At 30.0% G+C, this 15,038-nt stretch overlaps 1 protein-coding gene across 1 annotated transcript; it reads right to left on the minus strand.

Moving 5' to 3' along the window:
• Positions 1-4,363: 4,363 nt before the first annotated feature.
• Positions 4,364-14,740, minus strand: LOC111717100 (uncharacterized). The gene is made up of 6 exons (XM_023492612.1): positions 14,550-14,740; positions 11,786-11,941; positions 11,100-11,145; positions 10,457-10,563; positions 5,266-5,324; positions 4,364-4,510 (listed from the first exon to the last, which is right to left on the minus strand). Exons 1-6 carry the CDS (start codon positions 14,613-14,615, stop codon positions 4,468-4,470), a joined length of 477 nt encoding a protein of 158 aa, XP_023348380.1. The 5' UTR covers positions 14,616-14,740; the 3' UTR covers positions 4,364-4,467.
• Between the last annotated feature and the right edge of the window lie 298 nt (positions 14,741-15,038).

Raw genomic sequence — 15,038 nt, forward strand, 5'->3', positions numbered from 1 at the left:
CGGTCATCAAAAGTTTTATATTAAACTTGTAAAAAAAAACTTTCTAAAAGTTTGATCCAAATGACAAAAAATTCTGTAAATATTAACAAACTTTGGAAATGAAATGATAAATACTAAAAGGAAAAAATATCAGATTACAATAACCAATGATAAAAATAGTTATTTTTTTGTTAAAGTTTAGTAACTTATTCATGACTAGCTGAGGTGCCCTGTGTTGCCAGTGGAATTTTAAAAAAAAATTTGTTTTTGAAAGTTTTGAATTTGTTTAGTCTTGTTACTCCCAGGGTACCCATGAGTTGCCTCAAAAAAAATCGGCAAATTTGGTTTAGCCGTTTAGCCAGCTATAGCTTATATATATATCAGGGACGAGCTTTATTCTGTAGATTAAGAAATATTTTTTTTATTTGTCTGATCAGTGGAATGAATTGAAGGGAGTGACCGGCTGTGTAAGGTAGTTGAACTGATTATGCAGTGTTGTCGAAAACTTCTTTCGGATTAATTTAATAATTTAAAAAAAAACTAATTCTGAAAACGTATTCACCCCCAAAGTAGGAGTTTTGAACATCGAATTTGCGCTCAAACTCAGGATTTACAGATCTTTAAAAAGTTGTATATATATATATATATATATGTCTCAAATGAATCCGAAAGAAGTTTTCCACAACACTGCATACTCAGTTCAACTACCTTACATAGCCGGTCTTTAAGAAAAAATAATTTGAATGTTCCTGTTTTTGATGCTGAGAACCATATTGCAGAACGGACAGGTCACGTTATCACAACCACACTAAAATATCAATAAATTAACGAATTGAGTCTTTGCCACAAACTTTGATTTTCTACTTCCTATATTTTTTGCAACCGAATGCCGTAGACCTTAGATATTTCAAACTATGAATTCTGTTAGATCAAATAATCTAAGTTTACACCATTAGGTTGCTAAGATATAAGGATTAGAAAAGTTGAGTTTGTGGCAAAGACTCAATTTAATTTTCAAGTTTCCTACGGAAAGCTGTGCTGCTATGAATGAATGAAGATGAAAGAAGTGCCCCTGGTGACAAAAATTTATTAAAAACTCTAAAAATTGCGAGATCTGAGTTATATTTCTTCATATATATATGCACGCAGTCGTACAGTCCAGTCTGGACTACCCAGGTAAAAGTCGACCAGGCAAGTTTTATGCAACAAATGTAAGATCACAGTGCCAGAAGTACAAAGCAACTTTCAGATTTGTTCAGCAGAGATAAGGAAAGAAATTGACATCATTCATCATTAATTCAACACTTCCTTTTAAGTTTTTTTTATTAACCCTATTCCCGCTGGGGGGGGGGGTCAATTTGCCCCCCCCCCCCCAGCGTATCCTGGTTTTCAAGTACCCCAGCGGGGATAGGGTTAAAAGAATTGAGGAAGATTTTTGTTCAAAACATTTTGTAAATTCAAAAACAATTCTATTTTAGGAAATATTTTTTACATACTTTTAATCAACTAATAATAATGTTATATTCAATTAATAAAAATTGTACAGTGAAACCCTTAATAACGAATACATCGGAAGAATTTATCAAATGTCGTCTTGACAAATTTTTAATTAGTTTTATATTACGTAAATTTCAGTATTTGCGAAAATAAATAAATAGTTATGAATATGCGGGAACAGTTTTAAAGAGTTCCATATAATCATTTAATAAATATCTGCAACATTCCATCATCAGAAAGTGAAGAATACGACATTTGATGAATTCTTTCGATGTGTTCGTTATTAAGGGTTTAACTGTAGTTAATATTATCTTAAAACCTTACAATTGCATTTTGTTTACAAAATAAACTAATAACAAAATACTTTTTAAAAAAAATACTTCAGCCATAGTCCCAAACAAAATGGTTTAAACAGTTTTTCTAAAATCATAAAAAACTTTAAGTGACCCGCTATAAAATTATCTTAAAATTAGTGTCCTTTCCATCTTTCTTTTATTTAATCCATGGATCAAAGAATCAACAGAAAAAAAGTAATTTGTAAAAAAAAACTTAACTATACCTCAAGTTCTTTATTAAATAGGTTGTTTTAGTGATTCATATTAATTACTCTAAAAATTGAGGATCTTTTGAAATTACGATTTAAAATATGAAGAAAAATTAACTCTAAAAACTCTTTTTTCGATTGCCTATTTTATATTTCCATGTAATATTATTCTAAAAAGTGTTATTACTCTGCTGTATTTCAACCAATATATATTGTAAAAGAAGAAATTTAAAGAATTTAAAGAGACTTAAAAATGTTTGCAATGGAATTCATATGAAAATATAAAAAATAAAGATTTTAATTTATACCCGTTATATATTTCTGAATAATAAAATTGGATAATTTCCGAATATTATTATTCAGAATTTGAGATCAATGTCTTCACTTTTTTGGGAACAATCCCAGTACGAAAAGTCTTTATGATTTATAGGGAAACTTGAGGGTAGGGATGAATATAAATGGTATATATTATATGATATAGACAAGACAACGTTCAGCACAGTGTACGATACAGATCCCACGGGGGGTTCTACATTTCTTAAAGGGTCAAAAAAATATTGTTAAAACGTCGTATTATTTGGATAATGATGACGGCAATACATAGATTGCCATTGTTTGTTATTTAACCGTGAATTCAATACATTGATTGCCATTGTTTAATATTCAACAGTGTATTTAATACATGAATTGTCATTGTTTAATTTTTAACAGTGTATTCAATACAAAGATTGCCATTGTTAAACATTTAACAGCTTATCCAAAAAATAGATTGCCATTGCTTAATATTTAACAGTGTATTAAATACATAGATTGCCAATGTTTAATATTTAACAGTGTATTAAATACATAGATTGCCAATGTTTAATATTTAACAGTGTATTAAATACATAGATTGCCAATGTTTAATATTTAACTGTGTATTAAATACATAGATTGCCAATGTTTAATATTTAACTGTGCATTCAATACATAGATTGCCAATGTTTAATATTTAACAGTGTATTCAATACATAGATTGCCAATGTTTGTTTTTGAGAATGCATGTAGTTGTAAAATTGCCAATGTTTCACAGTTAACTGCAATTATTTTATTTACAAAATGCATTAAATAGACATTCAGAAATGGAAAAATACTGGATACCAGTAGTAAGTTAGACAACATTTCATATTTTCAATTGGGTTGTCTCTATTACAGGAACTTGTGGATTCTAAATGGAGGGTCACTTGAAATACCAACGACAATCCCTTTAATAGCTTAATAGAGTAGGCATGCTTTTTGAATATCGTTCTATGTATACTGCATATATACAGGGTGAGTCAAAAAAGTGTGATTTGCGGCGCCTGGTGCAAAATTGTACCTTTTTTTGTGCAACTCTCCTGTATGATGTTTATTTTCAATATTTTTTGAAAATTTGTAATTTTTTTTGGTACTCCAATGGTACTCCAATGGCCCAAAAGAAATTCCGCGAACCTTTTTTTCTCCTAAAATCAAGAAAACATGTTTATATAAATTAATTGAAATCTAAAACTTTTTGAAAATTGAATCACAGAATCTCAGAAAATTTGCAAAATTGTAATCAGAAAATTTTCAATTTTTAGTTCTGGTCTAATTTTTAAGGAAAAGTAATTTAAATTGCTTTCTTCTTAGTTTTATTCTAAAGTATTAAATATACGCTGTTCAGTTGAAACCTTAAGAACTATTGAAAAACAATTTTTCTGTAAAAATTATACCAAAACTGAAAATTGCAATTTTCTAATTACAATTTTGCAAATTTTCTGAGATTCTGTGATTCAATCTTTTAAAATTTTTTGATTTCGAAAGAAACAATTTATTTGCACATTTTTGTTTTTCTGAACTTTTGATTTTGAGAGAAAAAAAGTTCGCGGATTTTTCACCAGGCGCCGCAAATCACAATTTTTTTTGACTCACCCTTTATATATATATATATATATATATATATTATCAGGGTGAATATATTAAACTTTACGTATTGATATGAGGGAAAAAGGTTGAAAATTAAATCTACCTTTTTTTAAAAGTATAAAATATCTTCAAATATGAAAAGGCTTTCTTGCAAGATAAATGGGAATACGACAGAATTAAAGTTTATAGGGAATGTATTATTTGTTGGCTTTAAATTCCATTTTTTTTCCATCTAAAATTTGTTAACTTGCCATTACAATATTTTAAAAGGCGACTCCGGAATTTTTTTCTGTTTTACATTCTGCAAAAAAAAATAACATATCATTTTGCCAAAAAAAAAAAATTTCTTTATTAGAAAAGTTAGATAAAAGTTAAATAAAGAAAAGTTTGTTAGACTGGCTCTATTTTTCTTTAGCAGAGTCACATTCATAGCAATATATATTTTCTCTTTTTCTTTTTATCTCTATAACAGAAAATATTTTATTAACAGTTATGACGTTTTTATCTTGGGGTTTGGGGTTAGTTTAGGCGGAGTTAATGATATCTTCAGTATCCAGGGTTGGATCTCTGCAACATTTCAAATTAGTCGCTTCTCGGTCATCAAAAGTTTTATATTAAACTTGTAAAAAAAAACTTTCTAAAAGTTTGATCCAAATGACAAAAAATTCTGTAAATATTAACAAACTTTGGAAATGAAATGATAAATACTAAAAGGAAAAAATATCAGATTACAATAACCAATGATAAAAATAGTTATTTTTTTGTTAAAGTTTAGTAACTTATTCATGACTAGCTGAGGTGCCCTGTGTTGCCAGTGGAATTTTAAAAAAAAATTTGTTTTTGAAAGTTTTGAATTTGTTTAGTCTTGTTACTCCCAGGGTACCCATGAGTTGCCTCAAAAAAAATCGGCAAATTTGGTTTAGCCGTTTAGCCAGCTATAGCTTATATATATATCAGGGACGAGCTTTATTCTGTAGATTAAGAAATATTTTTTTTATTTGTCTGATCAGTGGAATGAATTGAAGGGAGTGACCGGCTGTGTAAGGTAGTTGAACTGATTATGCAGTGTTGTCGAAAACTTCTTTCGGATTAATTTAATAATTTAAAAAAAAACTAATTCTGAAAACGTATTCACCCCCAAAGTAGGAGTTTTGAACATCGAATTTGCGCTCAAACTCAGGATTTACAGATCTTTAAAAAGTTGTATATATATATATATATATATGTCTCAAATGAATCCGAAAGAAGTTTTCCACAACACTGCATACTCAGTTCAACTACCTTACATAGCCGGTCTTTAAGAAAAAATAATTTGAATGTTCCTGTTTTTGATGCTGAGAACCATATTGCAGAACGGACAGGTCACGTTATCACAACCACACTAAAATATCAATAAATTAACGAATTGAGTCTTTGCCACAAACTTTGATTTTCTACTTCCTATATTTTTTGCAACCGAATGCCGTAGACCTTAGATATTTCAAACTATGAATTCTGTTAGATCAAATAATCTAAGTTTACACCATTAGGTTGCTAAGATATAAGGATTAGAAAAGTTGAGTTTGTGGCAAAGACTCAATTTAATTTTCAAGTTTCCTACGGAAAGCTGTGCTGCTATGAATGAATGAAGATGAAAGAAGTGCCCCTGGTGACAAAAATTTATTAAAAACTCTAAAAATTGCGAGATCTGAGTTATATTTCTTCATATATATATGCACGCAGTCGTACAGTCCAGTCTGGACTACCCAGGTAAAAGTCGACCAGGCAAGTTTTATGCAACAAATGTAAGATCACAGTGCCAGAAGTACAAAGCAACTTTCAGATTTGTTCAGCAGAGATAAGGAAAGAAATTGACATCATTCATCATTAATTCAACACTTCCTTTTAAGTTTTTTTTATTAACCCTATTCCCGCTGGGGGGGGGGGTCAATTTGCCCCCCCCCCCCCAGCGTATCCTGGTTTTCAAGTACCCCAGCGGGGATAGGGTTAAAAGAATTGAGGAAGATTTTTGTTCAAAACATTTTGTAAATTCATAGAAGTCTCAAGAGTTCCGCCAAGCCAAACCAAATATAATCAGTTGGTATCAAGTGATCTATCAGTTTAGGCTCTCGAATATTTAGACTAAAATATATAGTTACTGAACCATTCAGCCTCGTTATTAGAGAGTCCGTCCTCACGACTTCTATAATTGATGATTTTACATTTTTCAAAATGAACGAATTTTTTTATTAATTTTTCAAATTACATTTCCAACATTAAAGAAACATTAGCCTCAATTTTTATATCAAGTGACACATATTTAAGAAAAGGAACTGTTTTTTGCCACAAAATCTGATTTGTAATCCCTATAGTTTTGCAAATATTTAGGGCTTACATTATTTGTGGTAAAAAATCAGTTTCTTTACTGGGTCAAGGTGCTCTCTAAGCTTAGATAAAGCCTGTTGATAAATTAAGCTAAAAACAAATGTTTAGTCACAAAATAAAGGTACAATACATGTTTTATAAGACAAGTAGAATCCCGAAGATCTGTAGAGGATTATCTATGTTACTCTGCTAAAAGTTAAAGAATAAAACACCTAACTTGATTCAAAATACAATTTATTTAAAAGGTAGATGGGGGGGCATTTACAGGGATGTAGCTTTGAAGATTAAATCAACCCCCCCCCCCCTCCCCCAACTGTATTTTTAGATGGAAACTCCTAGTTTTCCACGCAACAACGAAAAGTTTAAGAAAACACACAAAAGAGTTGAGTTTTTGCCACAAACTCTGATTTTCTAATCTCTATATCTTTGTAACCCAATGTCGTAGACCTTAGATATTTCAAACATTTAATACTTACAGAATAAATAGTCTAAGTTTGAAATATCAAAGGTTTGCACCATCAGGTTGCAAAGATATTGGAATCAGAAGATTTTAGTTTGTGGCAAAAACTCGATTCCTTTGTCAAATTCTAGTTATGAAAAATTTGGTTCTCATTAAAATTCGGTATGTTCGGAAATATTCCAAAATGCCACTTCTTTTTGACCGGAAAATTAAATTAGAAGTAAACTCTGCCGGTCAAATTCAAATGTTTATTCCTAAAAAAAGTGTGATTGATAATTCTAGAAGTTTCAAGATTAGCAAAAATTCTTTTTATGATAACTATGAATGAAAAACAGGAACAAAAAGAATGAAAATAAAAACTAAAACTGTCTGATTTTAAAATGAAACTTATTATGAACTAGCTGAAGGGCCCGGCGTTGCCTGAGTAAAAAAAATAAAATTTGAAGGGAAAAAAATGTTTGAAAAAAATTTCGATTTTTTTTACCCTATGACAGTGACACCCCCCCCCCGGGCCACCTATGAGTGTCCACAAAAAAATTCAGCCCCAATCGGTCCAGCCGTTTGGCTGGCTATAGGCAACATATATATACGAATGTCTTGTTTTATTATATAGATATTATGAATGAAATGAAAGCTGTGCCTTGGCTCCGACGGGTTGAAAACTTAATTCAACAAAAAGTTTAACATCAAAGAGAAATGTATTATTATTTTATGCTAATCCTCTTCTACAATAATTCCATAAACGAAACTGATAAAATTAGAATTTTATTACAACAGTAAAGTTAAAGCATAATATGTTTAATGTTTATATCAAGCAAAATAAAATTAAATTTAATATTTCATAATATCAATTTTAATTGTTTGTTTTTTTTCCAATATGACTTTTTTGTAATATTTTTTTTATTTCATATTATCAATTTTAATTGTTTGTTTTTTTCCAATATGACTTTTTTGTAATATTTTTTTTTATGTATTTCATATTATCAATTTTAATTGTTTTTTTTCAATGTTACTTTTTTGTAATATTTTTTTATATGTATTTCATATTATCAATTTTAATTGTTTTTTTCCAATATGACTTTTTTGTAATATTTTTTTATATATATTTCATATTATCAATTTTAATTGTTTTTTACCAATGTTACTTTTTTGTAATATTTTTTATATATATTTCATATTATCAATTTTAATTGTTTTTTTACCAATGTTACTTTTTTGTAATATTTTTTATATATATTTCATATTATCAATTTTAATTGTTTTATTCCAACATGACTTTTTTGTAACATTTTTTATATGTATTTCATATTATCAATTTTAATTGTTTTATTCCAATATGACTTTTTTGTAATATTTTTTATATATATTTCATATTATCAATTTAAATTGTTTTTTTACCAAAATTACTTTTTTGTAACATTTTTTATATATATTTCATATTATCGAATTTAGTTTTTTTTTTTCTCAATGTGACTTTTTTGTAATATTTTATTTTGCAAAATGAGCAAAAATAGATTAAGTAGTGCATCTACAGATTACTGCAAACAAGAAGTTAATTGGCAATTCTAAAATAATGTTTAGCACAGAAACCTTTCAAGTTGGAATCATTAATATAAGATTTGGCTAAGCCTTTACATTATATTCCGCCTTTTAATGCTTGAGAATAAAAAGATATGTGGTTCTTATTCTTATCCTTATTCTTAAGTGACTTATTTATTTGAAGAGGGCCGATTCACCTCAATAATGTGGAAGATATCAATAATGCATTATAGTTTCAGTAGAAGTAAATATTTCCATTTAATGATAGTGCCGATTGAAGAATTCATATCTCTAATTGGATAATGAGATAGATAGAAAGATAGATGTTACCGCCATACTATTTCTATTGGTTCAAAATAGACAACAAACACATGACTGAACCCTGATTGGATCAGGCGCTACTTGACTCGGCATACAGGGGTGAATGTGGAAGATTACGTCGTTTTCCAGCTTCAAAAGTGTTTAATTCTGATAATTTTCTCTCATTGTATATGTCAAACAAAAATTCAGTGGAGCCACAAATAATAAAAAACAGTTTTCAAAAACAAAGACATAGATATATAATTCATATTTTTAAGGATCGGATATACCATTCTATAAAAAAGAGTCACTTGAAATTACGAGAACAGTCACTTTAAAGTCCACATTTCCACCCCCCCCCCCCCCCCAAAAAAGGGGGGTTTTGTTTTTTTTACAGGGGGGGGGGGGGATCTCAAGAAATAGGTCTAATTGGCACTTATAGAGTCTATTAATAGAAATAATAGGAAAAGCAATTACTTCTCACAGCTGCTATATAATAAAACAAGACATTCATATATATGTTCCCGATATCCGTCCGAACGGCTGGACCGAATGGGCTGACATTTTTTGTGGACACTCATGGGTAGCCTGGGATTGACATAGGCTAAAATAATTCGAATATTTTTTTCTTCATTTTTTTCCACGGGCAACGTCGGGCCCTTCAGCTATGTTTGATTAAAAGATTGGATGTGCCTACCTCATTAAGTAATGCATATAAATCCGAAATATTTATTGTTTTACCATTTATGAAAATTAAACATTCTCAGTAATAAAACTTTTAATGATGATATTACTAACCATGAAGTAGATACTGCACAAGGGACGTACAATGAACGCATTTAAAACCTTTGGACCTTTAAACACTCCCTTATTCTTATCATGAAAGAGACTGCAGAAGAATCAATTTAAAGTAATCTTATTCACAACAATACCCTTTACAACCTTTGTTTGAATATAAATAAGGAAGATGTTGTCCTTTTTCATCTGAAAATTGATTAGTTTCAAATGTCGTTTACCACCACACTTTCAGTTGAAGTAAATATTTCCATTTATTGTTTAGCGCTGATTGAAGGATTCATAACTCCAATTGGATATTGACATAGCTAGAAAGATAGATGTTACCGCCGTACTATTTCTATTGGTTCAGAATAGACAACAAACACATGACTGAACCCTGATTGGATCAGGAGCTAATGGACTCGGCATACAGGAGTGGAAAAGTGATCTGCAGATTTAAGCAAGCAAGTGGAAAGAATTAAATAGTCAATTTTTAAGATAAAATGAAAACAATTCTTCCTTTTTATTCATAGGGTAATAAAACGAAGAGGTGAAGCCTTAGCTCAGATGTACACAACCAACCTCCCTATTAATTAATTAATAGATTGGTCGGTTGTGTACATCACGATATGTTTACGTATCTAACACTGTACACTTGTTTATAAAGTGATCATATTTCTAAGGGGGATTTATGGAATTGACCAATTTTTAGATTTTCTTTCTTTATTTAAATCCATATTAAGTGTCTAATTATCAATACTAATATTCAAATATCTACAGAAAACCACCACTTAGAAATACGATCACTCTATATACAAGTGTACAGTGTTAGATACGTAAAGATATCGTGATGTATACAACCGACCACTCTTTTAATTAATTAATAGGGAGGTTGGTTGTGTACATATGAGCTAAGCTTCACCTCTTCGTTTTATTACTCTATGTTATTATTGATCTTAATTACGAACGCTGAGAATTTGATATCCGACTCTTCACATGAAATGAAGGGTCCCTTCAAATACTGAACATGTGGTAAATATTAGTACCACATTGAACACTAAAAATATACTTACCACAAGTGTAGAGTTATTAGGTGCACCAAGAGTATTTACCACAAAACTTGGAGTTTCCATATCATTTGTTGCATACAGACTTTGGAACTCAAGATGCCCTGATCTTACTGAAATACATTTAATAATGAATAATATAGGAGGTCCAAATAATGAATAATATTTAGTCAATCAAAGTATGTATACTGTAGGTAATGGAATTATCAATTGTGTATTTAACCATGTATGGCGATAAATGAATATATCTATAAAAAACTCATATATAAGTTAGCTAGACACTATTGTTTCAGTAGAAGTAAATATTTCCATTTACTGATAGTGCCGATTAAAGGATTCATAACTCTAATTGGATAATAAAGATAGATGTTACCGCCATACTATTTCTATTGGTTCAGAATAGACAACAAACACATGACTATACCCCGATTGGATCAGGCACTAATGGACTCAGCATACCGGAGTGTAGAGCTGGCCAAACGGCTAGACCAAATTGGCTAACAATACATATTTTAAAATAAATTAAAAATGTTCTTCAAAGTTCGAAATTTTTGTTTCAAAATTCGTTTTTTTTTTAATTATGAATTTTTTATTTGTGTTTTAAAAAAATCCATGGGCACTTGAGCTAGTATAATATATAAATAAATACCTATATTTTCATTTGTTGGAATATGTTTGGGAAGACGGAATTCATCCTGAAACAGTGAAAACTATCAAATTAAAGAATATCAAAGATCGGAGTATTTTTAATCCCTTTAGAAAGGACTAATCCGTTACTCTTGTAATCCGGCAGATTAAGCACTGACGGTCTGAAATTAAAGATTTGCTGTTGACTAACAAAGGAACTGCTAGAAAGTAGAAGATCAGAGTTTGCGACATCAAAGACTCAATTTTTTAAGGATTTACTTTAACCACTTCAAATAAAACACAGTTCAGTTACTGTGGATACGGATTAACTCAGTGAAAAGTTTCGAACTCCATTCTTTTCATAATATTTGTCATATTTTTTCTTACTATTATTTATCTATATAAAGTTGTAATCTCTGTTTGGGTGTTTGCTTGTTTTTCCATCATAACTCAGGAACCCCTGGACCGATTTTCCTCAAATTTTAATTTGAGAACTTGGGAGCCCACGGAAATGTTCTTAGCTTGATTTTACGATTCTAAGTTGAATAGGTCGACTTTAATAGCGAACATTTAGTTTCACGGTAAAAAAGTTCGGGTAAACGGCGGGAGCAACTATCTATCTATCTATCTATCTATCTATCTATCTATCTATCTATCTATCTATCTATCTATCTATCTATCTATCTTATATTTATCTATCTAAATTACCTTCTTCTTGTGTAGACCCTTTGTCCTTGTTCTATCCTCCGGAGGATTAGAGGAGCATCTTTTTACATCTGTGGCCTTTTTAACCTTTTTAGGGACCTCGGGGGACTTTTTTAGGATACCATGGTGAACTCGGTCCTTAGGGGACAGAAGGGGCTCCTGAAGAAAAAAGTTTCGATAAGAAAGAGTTTGTATTATGTTATAATGCCACGGAACGTTAAGTAAAAACAGAATCACTGAACCTGGTTTGTATGATGTTATAATGCCGCGTAACGTTATGTAAAAACAGAATTACTGAAGCTGGTTTGTATTTGTCCAAGCTCACTTCTTCTAAAGATCGGAATTAAACCTTTCTAAATTTATTATTTGAAATTACAACTAAATAGTGTAGGGTTAAATATTTTTCTGGATTCCTTTTCAAGTTGTAAAAAGGTTTATTTAAGAAATTCTAAAACATGTTTAAAAATGACTTTTTCTCACAAAATAAAAATGGGCGTCGGAAATGGTTTTTTTCAAGTCAATAAAGAGCAGCTTTTAGTTTCACTTGTATTGGTGTTTTTTTCTCACTTGTATTATTACATTAAACCCATTTGAGACGACCACTTTTAAATGAAGTGTTTGAGAAGCTTGAAAGGGGTATTGGCCTTTAGGTTTCAATATTTCATGGATTTAACTTTGAAGAGACGCCTAGCGGCCAAATAATCGTTGTTAAAAGTACGTTCTACATAAAAAAAAATATTAATAAATATCAACTTTTTACTAATGCATCGAATCGAATAATATCTAGCTAATTAGTTTTAAATTTAATTGGCTTATTTACAGTTCAGGTGGTAAAATGCAACTCCATGGTTTCTACGCTCAGGAGTATACAAGACGTGTTTAACCATGTTTCCTGACAATATGAGCCTATACCCTCTTTAATTTTTCGCAAATTCTCCCTTTAATTTGCGTAAAAATCATTTCACTTTATAAGTTGATTTTTAAACTCTGATAAAACTTTTCCTTATTTCATTACTATAGGCCTCACTGTTTATAGTTACGTCTAAAAAAATCAATATGATGGATAAAAGGGTTTTTTTCTTGTAAAAAGAAAAAAGAAAGAAAAATAAATTCATTTTTATTCAATTTTGTAGAATAAGAATGAATATCTTTTGTGCAGAAACATTATATGATTATTTGTAAGATATAATCTAACAATTCTTTGTATACATTTTATTTGTGGTAGAATCTGCATTGAATTCTGTATTTGTAACAATGTACATGAAATATGGGGACAATTCCAGGCTTTAATGGAGTATATACAAAGTATATACAAAGTTTACAGTTTATAAAGATAGAGTAACATAGTTGTTGCCTAAACTATGTTTTTTTTAACCCATACTTGCCTCTAAACTATTTACATCTGCTTTACAGTTCACTTATTTTTCCGAACATCTTATTTTTTTCAAATGTTAAATGAAAGACAGAAGAGTTTTTATATTGAAAAATGCCACTTGGGAAAAGCCCTCAGTAAAATGACATTTGGGACAATGCTGTTGGGAGAACACCTTAGTGATTAATTATTTCATGTTGTGTTCAATCCGTACAATTTGCACAGGGATTATTCCATGCAGCTCTCAGTTTCTGTTAGCTGGGTAACCACATCATGTTGTATTCTATATGTATAATTTTGCGTCAGTATTACTCAATGTTCCTCTCAGGTTCTGTTTGCTGGGTAGCTACGTCATGTTGTGTTTTATCTGTAAAACTTGTTCTGGGAATACTCAATGAGCATTTTCAGTTTCTGTTTGCTGGGTAACTACACCATGTTGTATTCTATCTGTACAATTTATTTTGGGATTACTCTATGCACCTCCCAGCTATGTTTGCTGGTTAACTACACCATGTTGTATTCTATCTGTACAATTTATGTTGGGATTACTCTATGCACCTCCCAGCTATGTTTGCTGGTTAACTACACCAAGTTGTATTCTATCTGTACAATTTATGTTGGGATTACTCTATGCACCTCCCAGCTATGTTTGCTGTTTAACTACATCATATTGTATACTACCTGTACAATTTATGTTGGGATTACTCTATGCACCTCCCTTGAGACTAGAAACTTGGCTCTCAAGTTTTATTTAAACTTAGAAAACTAGAAGTCTACAATTTTATTACGCTTTTACTTTTCACTCTTTATATACCAACTACAATTAAATAAGGCCTGACCATTTAGAATAAAATGAACAAGTTCTTTGCTTTTATATTATTTTATATTCCTTAATTTTAAAAGTTGCCAAACTGGATATCGTGTTGTAAATCAATGTTATTTCACAAATAACGTTTGTTCTCTAAATTCAAATGTGTTTAAAACTTTTTCTTTTCTTGTCCCATGGTTAATATATGCTCAAGTATTTGTTAAACATAGTTCAGAATCTTGTCCCATGGTTAATATGTTCAAGTATTTGTTAAACATAGTTCAGAATCTTTGCGGGTAAAATGTTAAAAGTAAAAAATTCCCCCTCCCATTTATTTTAGGTTTTCCTTCTAGAGTTTTCCAGAGAAAACTTTGGATTTTGTATAAAACACTAATTACAAACTAGAACATCAAACATGAGAATTAAATTTTTTAACAATTTATTTAATTCTTATTTAGGCAAGAATTGAATAATATCTTTTTATTCAGAACTGGTTTTTTTAAAATTTTAGTTTATTTTCTCTAAATCACAAATTTTCTGATTTCTGAAAAATGAAAAGTCCAGAAAAAATGAAAGATAAAGAATACCTGAGAATGGATACTAATAGCGTCAACACTTCCAGGGTCTTCCTTCAGGTCATCTTTGCCGGACATATTAGTTTAATCAGATTTCTGAAGATAGATAATTTTCAAAACTAAACTAAACAATTAAGAAATAAGTAAAAACCATCTTTGAACTGGAAAATATTTTGTCATTATATTCACAAAATATTTCTTTAAAAAAGTTCCAATTGTACGCTATACTTAAGTAAATTGCATGTCACATTATAATCTAAAATGTTTTCAATAATAACACCTCCTAGTGAAGAGTTACAAAGTACTAAATTGGTATAAATATTTTATATATGCCCTGATAAAATCAAGACTATAAGAGCTACAAGGTAACAAAGTTGTACCAGTAAAGTCGCATAAAGTTTACCTTCTCATTTATGTCTTGTTTATTGTGTTATACCTCCTATGTAACCTTGATAAGAACGTTGAGATATATGCTTTTAAGATTCAAAGATGAACTACAAG

This window comes from Eurytemora carolleeae, unplaced genomic scaffold (genome assembly GCF_000591075.1).
Source record: "Eurytemora carolleeae unplaced genomic scaffold, Eaff_2.0 scaffold1, whole genome shotgun sequence".
Taxonomy (NCBI): domain Eukaryota; kingdom Metazoa; phylum Arthropoda; class Copepoda; order Calanoida; family Temoridae; genus Eurytemora; species Eurytemora carolleeae.

What these genes read in the sequence shown, in the direction of transcription:
- LOC111717100 (XM_023492612.1), bottom strand. Translation starts at nt 14,615, where the DNA reads ATGTCCGGCAAAGATGACCTGAAGGAAGACCCTGGAAGTGTTGACGCT. An exon ending in AGGGTCTACACAAGAAGAAG is followed by an intron (nt 11,146 to 11,785) that starts GTAATTTAGATA and finishes TCACTGTTTCAG; the next exon opens with GATGAATTCCGTCTTCCCAA. An exon ending in CTAATAACTCTACACTTGTG is followed by an intron (nt 5,325 to 10,456) that starts GTAAGTATATTT and finishes TTGATATTTTAG; the next exon opens with TGTGGTTGTGATAACGTGAC.